Source organism: Oryctolagus cuniculus, chromosome 7 (assembly GCF_051225735.1).
Source record: "Oryctolagus cuniculus isolate XC-2025 breed Fujian yellow rabbit chromosome 7, ASM5122573v1, whole genome shotgun sequence".
NCBI classification, from domain to species: Eukaryota; Metazoa; Chordata; class Mammalia; order Lagomorpha; family Leporidae; genus Oryctolagus; species Oryctolagus cuniculus.
The window spans coordinates 151,783,012-151,796,867 of record NC_142873.1 but is presented as its reverse complement, the minus strand read 5'-3'; the positions used below and the strand labels follow the sequence as shown (position 1 = coordinate 151,796,867).

At 57.9% G+C, this 13,856-nt stretch overlaps 1 protein-coding gene across 14 annotated transcripts in view; it reads right to left on the bottom strand.

Annotated features, from left to right (window-relative positions):
* The window catches only part of TMCO4 (transmembrane and coiled-coil domains 4), a 106,593-nt gene that overhangs the window by 26,209 nt on the left and 66,528 nt on the right, over positions 1-13,856 (bottom strand). For all 14 annotated transcript variants that reach the window (XR_016211249.1, XM_089301407.1, XM_089301413.1 and 11 more), the window contains one exon: positions 12,441-12,525. Coding sequence is in view for 13 of the 14 variants with exons in the window: in XM_089301407.1 (XP_089157533.1) it covers positions 12,441-12,525 (85 nt within the window). In the remaining variant the exon portion in view is untranslated. The remainder of the gene's footprint in view (positions 1-12,440; positions 12,526-13,856) is intronic.

Here is a 13,856-nt window from a genome sequence, read left to right as displayed (position 1 = left end):
TCCCCTGCACGCTCAGGCAGGGGCCTGGGACAGATCTTCCCACCCGTGAGCTTTCCCTGACGGCTCCAGCTCCGGCCCCCTCAGCCCCGACCTTTGCAGCCAGCCTTGGCTGCACACCTGAGGCCCGGATGGCTAATTAGGGTGAGCCTGAGGAGGGTGCATCTCTTGGCCAGCAGAGGTCAGGCTGAAATACAAGGACTCGCTGCCTGTGGAGCTGGCGTCCCCTCGTCCCCTCCTGCAGTTGACAGACTGGCAGCTGACTCTTCGTTTTTGCACTGATGGCGGACAAGCTTTGAGCTGGGCTCACAGCTCGGCTGCGGCACTGGATAACAAGTGAAAATGCGATAGGACGGGCACGTGCTGTGGCACAGCGGGCTAAGCTGCTGTTTGGGGAGCCCAGAGCCCACAGCAGAACATCTGAGATTGTCCACTCCCCACCCAGCTTTTTTCTTCTTTTTTAAAAAATATTTATTTATTTATTTGAAAGGCAGAGTTACAGAGAGGCAGAGAGGCAGAGAGAGAGAGAGAGAGAGAGAGATCTTCCATCCATGTTTCACTCCCCAAATGGCTGCAACAGCCAGGGAGCCAGGAGCCGGGGGCCAGGAGCTCCATCCGGGTCTCCCATGTGGGTGGCAGGGGTCCAGGTACTGGGCCATCGCCTGCTGCCTCCCAGGTGCATGAGCAAGGAGCTGGGTTGGAAGCGGAGCAGCCGGCACTCCGGCAGGCGCTCAGACACGGGAAGCCGGCATCACCAGTGGGCTTACCCCACTGCACCACGCCAGCCCTGCACTCAATCCTCTCACCGTCCATGAAGAAAGTGTTTTAGACCCATCCCTCAGGCGAGGAGACCAAGTACACCGCGCGTCTGCTCAGCCAGAGTCAAGGGCTGGGTTGGAATCCAGGCCCGGGCCTGGCTCCTCCGTGCAGTTTCCACATTGCCTATTCCCACGGATGCTTTTCCTGGTCCTGAGGTTTTACGGTTTTCAGTAAGTTGTTGGTGACTGCACTTCCTGAAACATTCTTTGAAGATGGGGCTTTGTATAAGTAAATAAACGGGCGTCTGGGTAAAAGACGGGAGACATAGAGGGTAACAAAGGGCACAGCAGAAGGCCATGGGACTCACCGAGGCACAAAGCCTGGGGCACGTGCCCACCTGCGGCAGGTCCCTGTTATCCTCCACTCTGCAAGGCGGCCTTGGGAATTTTCTAGAAGGCCATGGGTTTGGGGATCCTGGCTAAGCAGGCGTGATGACCGAGAACTGTCAGAGTCAAGGGCATGAACCCGGCTTCTGTTCCAGAACGCGACAGTGGGGTGAGGTGGGGGTGGGGGCTCAGGTGTCCTCTTCCCTGGCCAGCATTCCCCCGAGAACCTGGGAAAGTCCCTTCACCGCAGAGGGGCGGGCTCTTCCCTGATGATGGTGTCAGTGGGGTTAGCCACCCGCAGACCCCAGCAGGACACATGTTCCCACAGGACTGTGAACAAAGGGCCGGGAGGGGAGGGACCAGAGAATGGTCCCTGGGGAGGGGATTTCTCTGCACATGGGGTGGCCCTTGATGCTGTTAAGGCTGCAAACCACCTGCTGTCTAGTGGAGTTAGCCTGGCACCCAGAGTGTAAATAATTTTATTTAATCTCTCAAGGTGAGACTCATTCCCTCTGCTTGACCAAAGAACTCTGTGTGGCTTGCACGGGGTCATGGAGTTGACAAGTGGTTGGCCAGGCTTTGGAAGCATCTGGAAACCCTGATGCTGAGCCCATGATCTTAACCATGCGGTGCTGAGAACCGTGGCCTTCTGGTTAGTCACTGGCAGGCTCCTGCCTTGGCCACATCCTCATCCTGCACACAGGAGGGGACTTCAAACAGGTCCTACAACAAACAGGTGAGTTTTATCTGGCAGAAAAAACCATGGGAAATAGAGGTACGTCATTTTTTTCATCATGCACATTTTGACACACTCTTCAAAGACCCCTCGCACTGTAGAGCTGGGAGGAGGAAGTGTGTTCACCCGTGGCCAGGTATCAGGGACGATGGGCACGCCGATGGTCCGGGGGTGGCTGAATGTGGGCACCAGCTCTGGCGCTGGAACAAGGGCGCCTGGGTTTCGTCCAGTCTCAGCTGTGGGAACAGTGTGTTCCCCAGCTCCCTCCTTTCACACCAGCTCATCTCTCGGCCTACCTTCTTCCCGGCCTCCCACCACTGCCCTGGAGGGGAGCGAGGGTGCTGCTCTGATCAGCCAAGTGCACTGGACCACACACACCAGTGGGCAGTGGCCAAACCCCAGGCTCTGTTCCCTGTCTCGAGACGGCCACTTCCTCTCTCTCTGGCCCGATCTTCGTCCCCTGTTGGGGAGGTAGGGTCCTACCCCCCACCTCTCTCTCTCTCTCTTTTTTTTTTTTTTTACAGGCAGAGTGGATAGTGAGAGAGACAGACAGAGAGAAAGGTCATCCCCTTGCCGTTGGTTCACCCTCCAATGGCCGCCGTGGCTGGGGTGCTGCGGCCAGCGCACCGCGTGGACCCGAAGGCAGGAGCCAGGTGCTTCTCCTGGTCTCCCATGAGGTGCAGGGCCCAAGGACCCAGGCCATCCTCCATTGCACTCCCGGGCCACAGCAGAGAGCTGGCCTGGAAGAGGGGCAACCGGGACAGAATCCGGCGCCCCGACCGGGACTAGAACCTGGTGTGCCGGCGCCGCTAGGCGGAGGATTAGCCTATTGAGCTGCGGCGCCGGCCCCCTCTCTCTAAAGTATTTATTTATCTATTTGAAAGTCGGAGTTACACAGAGAGAGGAGAGGCAGAGAGAGAGAGAGAGAGATGAAGATCTTCCATCCGCTGGTTCATTCCCTAGTTGACTGCAATGGCCAGAGCTGTGCTGATCCGGAGCCAGGAGCCAGGAGATTCTTCTGGGTTTCCCATCTGGGTGCAGGGGCCTAAGGACTTGGGCCATCTTGGCCATCTTCTACTGCTTTCCCAGGCCATAGCAGAGAGCTGGATTGGAAGTGGAACAGCTGAGACTCGAACCGGCGCCCATTCGGGATGCCGGCACCGAAGGCAGTGGCTTTACCTGCTACACCACAGCGCTGGCCCCCCTCTCTCTCTCCTGACTTCTTTCTCCCATGCTGAAGCCAGAGCTCCCATGTGAGGCTGGGGGCTTTTGCATGGAGCCAGCAGTGGGCTCCGACTCTGGCACAGCTCCCTCCTTTGGTGCTGCTGGCCACGAGCCAGGTTGGCGCTCAAGTGGCGGGTACCCTGCTCACCAAGGAGCTGGAGCTTGTGGGTGCATCTCTCTTGGGAACCCTGGGGCTGGAGGAGGAGTGGTTTCCAAGGTTACAACTTGGGCACTGTTGGGTTCCCCCAGCCACAGCAGCCTCACATGTCCAACGCCATCACCAATGGTGGCTGCCTCTCAGAGCGAGTGTGCAGGGTGTGATCAGGTGCATCTCAGCACTGGCAGCAGCTAAAGTCAAGGCCATCTGCATCCCCCAGAGGAAGCACATGCCTTTCAAAGGAGTTGGCATGGCCTTTACCCAAGACCCCTGGGGTCCATCAGCTTTTAGTTCCCATTAGAGCAGAGGTGAGACCAGTCCCTGTCCTGCTGACTCATGCCTGTCCCGAGAGGTGCTGTCGGGTCTAAAGACGTTCCTGTTGGGTTAGTGCGCCCAGAGGCGCGGAGTCCTGCAGCCTTGGAAAAGCCCAGTTGGATAAGTAATGGAGACAGGGAGGAAGGAATTCTTTCCTGAAGCTCCAGTAGGGGCCACACACCGTGTTATCACATGCGCCCTAGTGGACGGCCAGCTTAGTGGTCAGACAGCCTGGAGTTGAATCCCAGGTTCTTCTGGGTGCCAAGTCCCACGCTGGGGGCTGCTGGCAGAGGGGAGAATGAAAGGCACACAGTCCCCACCCTCAACTCCTATAGGCAAAGCAGACCATCCGTTCCCCCGTGGTAGGGTTGTTTGTGAATTAAATGAGAGAAATGAGGTCGAGGCCTTGGCGCCTTGCCTGGCACAAGGTGGTCATGAATGATGGTTCTTCAATCCCAGAATAACCCCCGAAGGCATCAAGATGGCCGGAATCTCACAGAGGTCAAGTGGCTTGTCAGCCCAGGGGCACCATTCAGACTGAACAGGACTCATGCAGACGTTGAACCCCAGGAGTCTTAACGCTGACAGGTAAGGGTGGAGACTTGCAGTGGTGCAGTGGGCTAAGCCACCACCTGTGACACCGGCTGTGGGGAGCAACTGAGACTAGACTAAATTACTGGAACTAGGACTTTTCTATGCATCTGCTCTCCCACAATATGGCGCTGGGGAGGAGCAAACAACTATGCAGCTGCCTCTCACCAATTTGACTGATAAGCTGCAGGAGCTGATCCTGCTCCTGATTGGAGGAGAGCAGCATGCTCGGCGTGTGGGTAGCAGAGTTGGGATTGGTGGAAGAGGACTACAAAGGAGGAGAGAGACAGCGAGCACCAGGAACATCTGAGGGACACCTGAGGAACATCTGAGCAGCCCCGAGAGAGCCGGCCGGCGGTGTGCCGCTCCTCCGCGGAAGCAGGGAAAGCAGCGGGGGGTGCCGCCTCTCCACGGAGGTGGAGGGGTCGGCAGCTAACCTTGGACGGCGTCGTTCCTCCACGAGTGAGGGACCGGCAGCTAACCCGGGAAGGGCCGGGCAGAAAGAACAGCGCAGGGTCCTGTGTTGTTCCTCCGCGAATGGGGGAGCAACAACCAGCATCCATGAGTGCAGATTCGAGGCCCAGCTGCCCTGCTTGGTCCAGCTCCCTGCTAATGCGCAGAAAGCAGCAGAAGGTGATCCAAGCGCTTGGGCCCCTGCACCCACGTGGGAGGCCCAGGTGGAATTCCGGGCTCCTGGTTTCAGCCTGGCTCAGCCCTGGCCATCGTGGCCACTTGGGGAGTGAACCAGCAGATTGGAGGATCTCTCTCTCTCTCTGCTTTCTCCCCCTCTCTCTAACTCTGCCTTTCAAATAATCTTAAAAAAAATAAATAAATAAAGAGGGGTGGGGACTTGCTCTGATTATGGCTGGGTGGGCCTGGTGGAGGTCTTCGGGTCACTGAGGGCTTGGCCTCAGGTGGTCGGTCCTGAGAGAGAGGGCTGATTATACACCTGTGCGAGCTTCCTGTGTGTGTCTCACCGTGTGGTGGTCTCTCTGCACCTGCTGCACCACTGCAGACTCTGGACGAATGGGGCCACCTGACCTTGAACTGCGGACTCCAAACTCTGAGCTGAAATGAAGCCCTTCCTTCCCAAGGAGCTCGTCTCAGTGACACAACGCGGGCCGGTACAGGCGCCCAGACACCGCTGAGCAGAGTCCGGATCTGAGCTCAGATTTCTGGACTCGGCATCCAGTGCTCCCTCTTGCACAGCAGTCTCAGCTGGTTGCCGTCAGCCCTTGCATCTTGAAGGCACTTGGCCAAGTGATCAAAGGGAGAGCCCACACGGCAGGCGGCAGAGGGTGCGGAGCAGAGCTGATCTAATTAGTGGACCCCAGTGCCGAGGATGGAGGCCATGCAGACTTTAATTTGTGGAATGAACACAGCCAGAGGCCAGCTGGCTCGGCTGCTGCCGCCTTACCTGCTGCTCGGCAGGGAGACCGGCAGACGATACCCACTGCGCTGAATGAATTCCCTTCCGGTCCTTTTGGGACGAAGAGGAGAAGAAATGCATAACTAAACTGAAGCAGCAACTGCCTTCGGTGGCCGTTTTCCGGTGCAGCCAGCTACTCGGAGCCAGACTGAATCGAGTTTGTTTTCCAGCTACTTAGTTTTTGAAACCCTCTTATGGCAAATGCAATGACAGGGTGAACATTATCATAAGATCCATTATGATCTGGGGTCCAGAGTCTCCTAGTGCTTACCCAGAGAGTGGTTCTTCCTGGCAGCGGGCACCTGGACCCGCCCCTACCCCTGCCACCTGTTGGGGCCAGAAATATCCTTGGCCAGAGGGTCAGTTACTCCCAAGGCCAACTCATGCCCTTGGCTGGGAGACGGACGGTCACTGGAGGGGGCTGGTCATCCCTGGGGATCCTGGCTGCATTCAGCTTCTGCCCACGTGGCACCGCCCTTTGGCAGGTGCACATTCTGTCTCGGTTTTGAGTGGGCGGGACCTCTGTCTATGCCAGATCATGCCCGCAGGGCAGCCAGGGACAAAGTGGCCTGAGTGCAGCCAGGTCACCGGGAGCCTTTGGCGACGTGTCAGCCAGCCGGGCCTGGCCTCGTGGGCTGTGTGTCACTCTGCCAAGGCAGAAAAGCCTCTGGCTGCCCACAGGCCTTGGCCATCGTCCCTGCCCATGGCCCCCATGAACAGATTAGCGGCTAATGTGTACTTGGCACCTCCTCTGTGCCAAGAGCTGGTGGCACACAGGTGACAAAGCAGACAGGAGCTGCCTCACCCGACCACCCTCTAAGCGGGAAGAGGGACCTGTTAGCAGAGGCCGTTTTAACAATACAGGGGAGGGGCCAGAGCTGTGGCATAGCAGGTAAAGCCGCTGCCTGCAGTGCCGGCATCCCATATGGGTGCAGGTTCGAGTCCCGGCTGCTCCACTTCCCATCCAGCTCTCTGCTATGGCCTGGGAAAGCAGTGGAAAGGGGCCCCCGTGTGGGAGATGTGGAAGAGGCTCCTGGATCCTGGCTTCGGATCAGCTCAGCTCCAGCTGATGCAGCCGATTAGGGAGTGATTCAGTGAATGGAAGACCTCTCTCAATCTCTCTCTCTCTCTCTCTGTAACTCTGACTTTCAAGTAAATAAAGAAATCTTAGAAAAAATCAGTACAGGGGAGTGTGGAGATAGATGGGGAAAGCGCCAGGCAAGGGAGCAGGGAGGCGGCCGGGCACAGCAGGTGACCCAGGTGTAGGGGGTGAAGCTCAGCTCTGCCACCTCCCAGCTCTGACTTTAGGCGAATCCCTTTGGCTTTGTCTCCTTGTCTGCAGGCCCGTGAGATGGGCTGAATAACATCTCACAAGAGGTCGCAAGGAGCGGGGTGCATCACCGTCATCATTAGCCCCAGGCGTGCATGCCCCACCTCGCAGTGGCGAACACCAAGACCAAAACCAACCCACACTTGGCCCTCTGGGACACAGCAACAGGGCCGCGTCCAGTCGGCTCCCACAGCGCGTGAGGAGGCACTGCATGACCTGCGCGCCTACAGTGACCGCATGGGGATGTGGCCTGCTTCTGCCCCAGAACTCAGGCAAACTCTGGGACCTTGACCATCACAAGGGTGCGTCTCCCCTCCAAGTTCCTGTGTGTGTTTCAGTTGGCAGCCTGACAACTTTGTCCCTGTTTGCAAGAAGCAACCTTCCCAAATGCTTCTGAGTCGGGGGCTCCCTTCCATGTGGAGATGAGGGAGGGGTGGGGCCCTGGCGTGAAGGGTGGCCGGGGGCAGTCTGGACAGAGACAGGTATGGGTTGCCCTGAGGTCTCTTTGTGCCAAGGAGAGTTTGGGGTATGGCTGACAGAGGGCAATTGATGGAAACCACAGGGACTTGCACAACAAAACCTGAACGGACCCACAAATGCAACAGTTTGGTCTCACCCTGAGCCTCTGCTTCCTGCATGAGATAATGATTGTGACCTTAGGCTGCAGTGAGGATGAGCGAGCAAGTCGTGAGTACGCACGTGGGCCAGCCACTGTGGATACAAACTCCAGCCTCATCACTCCTACTCCCCAAACCATGCACTAGTGACTTCCCTTCTGCCTCAGTTTCCTCATCCAGAAAATGGGGACAGTAAGAACCTCAGAGGACTGGTCGAGGTTACACAGGACGAGTAAGGTGTCCGGCGGCACCTGGCACAGAGTCAGTGCCCAGTAACTGCTGGGGTTGATGATGTGAAAGAATCAAGCAATCAGATAGCCAGGCCGAGGGGTCTCAGGAAACCCCAGTGGCGTGCAGGCCCCTTTCTGTCTGAGGAATTCCTCAGTGACCTCCAGTGTTCAAAGTACTCAGGCAGGGGCCGGCGCGGTGGCACAGCAGGGAAGCTGCTGCTCCTGACGCCCACATCCCGTACCGGCGCCGGTTCAAGTCCCGGCTATTCTGCTTCCCATCCGGCTCCCTGCTGACAGCTGGGGAAGCAGTGGAAGATGGCCCAAGTGCTTGGGCCCCTGCACCCACAAGGGAGACCTGGATGAAGTTCTAGGCTCCTGGCTTTGGCCTGGACCAGTCCCCATCATTGGAACCATTTGGAGAGTGAACCAGCGGATGGAAGATCTCTTTCTCTCGTTCTTTCTCTTTCTGACATTCTGCCTTTCAAGTAAATAAAATAAATCTTAAAAACAAAATGAAACTCATCCAGAAGGCAGGGAATGCTCACTGGGAGCCCGCCCAGGCTGCTCGGGGAACCTGAACACCAGACCGAGAAGGCTCTGCAGAGCCTCAGGGGTCCCTGGGGTGGCACGTGGGCATGGTGGCCCACTACCTGTGGTGTTCCCGCAGACACACACCACCAGCCCGGGGTGGGCACGTGGCCTGGTTAAAACACCTGTGCTCTGCACTGGAGTGCCCGGGTTCACCCCGTATCAGAGTGCCACTTAGAGTCCTGGCTGCTCTGCCTCTGATCCAGCTCCCCGCTAATGTGCCTGGGAAAGCAGCAGAGGATGGTCCAAGTATTTGGGTCCCTGCCACCCCCATGGGAGACCTGGGTGGAGTTCTGGGCTCCTGGTTTTGGCCTGGACCAGTCCCAGCTGTTGTGGCCATTTTGAGGGTAAACCAGCAGATGGAAAATCTTTCTCTATGCGTCCCTCCCTCTCTCTCTCTAACTCCGTCTTTCAGATGAATAAATAAATCTAAGAACAACAACAGAAATACTTGGCTGCAGCTTCCTGCCCATGCAGACCCCAGGAGGCAGCAGTGACGGCCCGAGTGACTGGGTCCCTGCCACCCACGTGGGAAACTGGATTGAGTTCTTGGTCTGGGCCAGCTCCAGCTATTGCAGGCATATGGGGTGTCAACTAGCAGATGGAACTTGCTCTCTCTGTGTATCTGTCAAATAAACAAGTAATTCTTATTTAAAAAGAGAGCGTGAGTGAGTGCGAGCCAGTGCATAGCCCACCGTTTTCTCTGACCCCTTACTGAGGAACCAGATGTTAGAGGGGGCCTGGCTCCCCTGGGGTCTGAGTGCTTCGCTGGGATCGGAGCCCGTGCCTGCCCGCAGTGGGCAGGCAGTGTGAGCGGGATGCTAAGCTTTGCTGTTACAGCTCTGAGACTCGGGGATGTTTGTCACGGCAGCATCGCCGAGCCATCCTGACCCACACACTGCCAGGGCTTCTGCCCAGAGACTTCAAGGTCACTCCACTCACAGAGCAGGCACCCCTGCTGGCCTTGTCCCACGGCCGAATGAATCTGGTCTGCTTGGAGGGGAAGGGACGGCTCGGCTTGCATTAGTGATCTGAAGTTGACCTGAATTCCTGCTACCTGGAGGCAGGGAGGGACGTGCCTTCTCCCTTCATAAGACCCTGTCATGCCACGTGATGAGCTGGGCAGAGGGTTTGCGCATAGGCCGGGCGGGAGCAAAGCGGCCGCAGCACGGGGGACGGCGACTTTCCAAGGCCTCCCTGGGAGGAGCAGAGCAGACAGCAGGGAGGAGCCTGCACCAGCCGCGGCTCCACAGATGGCCAGACACACGCGTGAGGTCAACCTGGGCCTCCCAGGAGGCCCAGCCCTGGCCGCAGTGGCATGAGCGAGCCTGGGTGAGACAGAACGGCCTCTCAACCCACGGAACTGGGAGACATAATCGGGCATTGTTGTGTTCAGAAAACCATGTTTGCAGAGGTGGTTTGGCAGCCATAAATGATGAAGATGGGGCCGGTACTGTGGCATTGCAGGCTAAGCTCCCGCCTGTGGTGCCGACATCCCATATGGGTGCTGGTTTGAGTTGCAGCTGCTCCGATTCTGATCCAGCTCCCTGCTAATGCACCTGGGAAAGCAGCAGAGGATGGCCCAAGTGCTTGGGTCCCTGCACCCACCTGGGAGACCTGGAAGAAGCTCCTGGCTCCTGGGTTCAGATAGGCCCAGCTCTGGCCACTGTGGCCATTTGGGGAGTGAACCAGTGGATGGAAGATCTTTCTCTCTGTCTCTACCTCTCTCTGTCTATAACTCTATCTCTCAAATAAATAAATAAAATATTAAAAAAAAGATAACGATGATAAAAGTGAGCGAACGTGACACAAGCCAAACTCTAAAAGATGCACTGTTGGGTTTGCTACCTAAGCATGCACCCCAGAGGACCTGGTGCCCCTTCAACTGTACCAGAACACACACACACACACACACACACAGAGTGGACCTGAGCGAAACCCACAGCCTGGGACCACATCCACCCACCCACCGTATAGCCAGAAACAGCCCAGCTCAGGTCATCTGGGCTGCAGCCAGCCACAGCACCTGCCACGAGCATGTCTGTGGCTGTGACCCTCTGAGTTTGGGGCACTTTGTTAGGCAGCATCCCTGCAGCCAGGGCTGACTGCTACACCCAGCCCGCCTCTCCACAGCCCCCAGGCGTTTATAACAGAGATGCCGTGTCCTGCTGTTTCCCGAGAGACAGCCTCACGCTGTGGGTACTGTTCTCACAGAGCAGCAGGGGCACAGGCGTCGGCACTGAGCAGGCAGAGTCCGGGACGTGGTGCGCAGCAGAGCCACAGCCTGCAGGGCCGAGGAGACCTGTGGCATCCGTGGGCTTCCCCTGGTGGGCCCGAGGGTCCCAGCTGATTTTCTGGGGCAGGAGGGGGTTTCTGCCTGACTTGGTCTACCTCTAAGGTACAGGGAAGGGAGAGACTGTCTAAGCAAAGGGAAGGTCCCTTATTCTCCACGGCAGAAACTTGCCTGTCCCCAAATCACAGCCACCTCCCTGGTGGTTTTAGTCTGACCTCTGACATCAGCCTGGATTTTCCTGACGAACTCGGCCCTGAGCTGGCTCCTCGCGTCCTGGTGCGTGGTTGTCCCCATGAGTGGGACAGAGGTGCTTTCTGACTGCCTCACTGATGTGGACAGAGCCAGGGGGAGAGGGAGGCTCCTGAAAGCCAAGAGGGAGTGTGGGGAGGTGGTGGCAGGGGGCGTGGGGGCAGGAACACGGCCCTTCCGCAGTCAGCCAGTGCCAGGGACGCACGTCCACCTGCTTGGTAACCAGGGAAACTACCCTTGGCCTTGGCCTTGGTCCATGGTGAGGGTGGGGAGACAGTTTAGCAAGGGTCTGAGCTCCAGGGTCTGTGCCCTCTGGCCCACCAGGCTGAGATGAGAGCAGCCAGCTGCGGTGTCACTGCAGCGTTCAGGACCCATCAGTGGCACCTGTCCCCACCCCCTTTGCTGCACCATCTGCCTGGCTGCCAGAGGACAGGCTGCCTCGGACAGACAGCTGTCAAGTGACAGCCGCCAGCTGGCGCGGTTCAGTGGGGTCTGGAGTTGTACACAGAGACTGGGCCGCCTCCCCTGCTCCTCAGCAACCCCATGTGGCAGTGGGGGGTGGGCACCAGCTCTACTTCGCAGGTGGGGAAACGGAGGCTCAGAGCGGCACTCGCTGAGCCCTGAGTGAGACTGGGGCCGACACTCCAGCCCCTCACTCTCTCCCCTTGCTGCGCCCCAGCTCACGGGCTCCTCTGGGCTTCTCAGCCTGTGGCCTCTCTGCTCTGCCAGGAGGGAGGGCGTTTCCCACCCCCGGAACCAGGGGACACCCCAAACGCCCCCAGCTCTGCATCTGACTCTCCCAGCCAGCCCCTCCCACGGGCCACCTCCGCGGACAGGTGCGTCAGAGCCAGCATCCAGCCCTGGGACCCCCACTCCCCACCGACGCCCTCTGCTGCCTCAGCACAGCACACTCTCAAAGCTGTCCAAAGTGGGTTGGTGCCCCCCGCATCCCACCCCAAATATAGGTCCACCCAGAACCTGCGAATGAGGTTGTTTGGACGAAGGGTCTTTGCAGATGTAATTAGGGATCTTGAGATGAGATCCTACTGGATCAGGGCAGACCCTAAATCCAATGGCACTGCCCTTAAGGAAGATGACACGAAGGACCAGGCCACGTGATGACCGTGATGACCGGGGCGGACACTGGAGTGAGGAGACCCAACGGAGGCCAGATGCTGGCAGTCCCTGGGAGCCAGGAGGGACAGCCAGAGGCAGCGTGGCCCTGCCCACCTCTGAGTTAGAACACCTCAGGCCCCTCCCTCCCACTGGAGAATGTGCATCGGATCACGGGGACAGGTCCACGGCGATGGGCCTGTCTGTGTCTCAACCACTCTAATCTGGGTGCAGACAAATCGATTTCCAAATGCTTTAACTGATTTTTTTTCTATATTTAAGCTATTTGTATCTTGCCCCTCTTATTTCTAGGAACTCAGAACACACTTCGCAAGGCTCACGACTCCTGGCCCAGAACCTCTGGCCTGGGGGGACACGCCTGGGGGCAGGCAGAGGCTTTGGTCTGTGACGACGAACCAGACTTACCTTTCTCCTGCGCCATCTCTTGCAGACAGAAGTAGATGACCCTGGCTCCCAGGCTGAAGCCAATCAAGGTGACAGGTCGTCGGCCCTGGGGGGCGGGAGGGGGACAGACACAGCATCTGAGGAATACAGCCAGATCTAGTGACGTGGGCCGCAATGTGTGTGGCCTCTGCACCCCCCAGGACCTCCTCACACTCAGTGAGTCATGTCTGCGCTGGCCTAGCCCACGCAGTCTTCACTGGGGAGTCAGCGCCCTCATTTCTGCAGGCGTGCACCTGCTGCCGGAACGGGCTTTCTCAAGGCCAGCAGGCAGCCCTGGGCTGGGTTAATTCCCTTTCATCTCAAGCCATCAACAGCCACTGTCTCTTCTTCCCCAGGAGACGGGGTCAGGCAGTTACAAGAGCTCCTTTCTCAGGACTCCCCAGCCGGTGGCACATGCCTGCAGTGCTGTGAGACTGCACTGGATGTGGGCAGATTAGCAGGGGGCACCTCAGGTGTGACGGTGGCAGGGTAAAGGGTGACACGAGACAGACAACTGTTCTGCTTCTAGACAGGAAGCTGGCTTTAAATGCCAAGTTAAGGTAGAACGTCAAATGCATGGGGTGGGTCTTGTGCCACAGAGGGTTAGGCAGCCACCTGGGACACCCACACCCCACATCAGAGTGCCTGGTTCGAGTCCCGGCTCCCCTGCTTCTGACCCAGCTTCCTGCTAACACATCCTGGGAGGCAGCAGACAATGCTCAGGTGCGGGGCTCTGGTCACCTCCGTGCGAGACCCGGATGGAGCTCCAGGCTCCTGGCCCAGCCTGGGCCAGCCCTGGCTATTGTGGGCATCTGGGGAGTGAACCAGCAGATGGACTATGTCTGTCTGTCTGTCTGTCTGTCTCTCTCTCTGTCATCCTATCCTTCAAAGAGATGAAAATAAACAAATAAACATAAAAAATTTTCCAGAAAAGGCAACTATTACAGAAAGTCTCCAACATAAATGAAAGGAATCTGGTGCAGTCTGTCGCTCCCCCTCTTCGTGGAGGAACGACACAGGACCCTGCGCTGTTCTTTCGTCTACTCGGCCCTCCCCGGGTTTGCTGCTGGTTCTTCCCGGGTTGGCTACTATCCCTTCCACCTCCGTGGAAGGGCAGTTCCCCCTGCCACATTCCCCACTTCCGCAGGGGAGCGGCACACCGCCGGCCGGCTTTCTCGGGGGCTGCACAGGTGTTCCTTCAGCTAGATGTTCCCCTTAGATGTTCCTGGTGCATGCCGTCTCTCTCCTCCTTTATAGTCCTCCTCCGCCAATCCCAACTCGGCTGCCCACACGCCGAGTACGCCGCTCTCCTCCAATCAGGAGCAAGTCCTACAGTTTATTAGCTGAACTGGAGGCAGCTGTGCGGAAGCTGTTTACTTCTCTCCCAGCGCCATATTG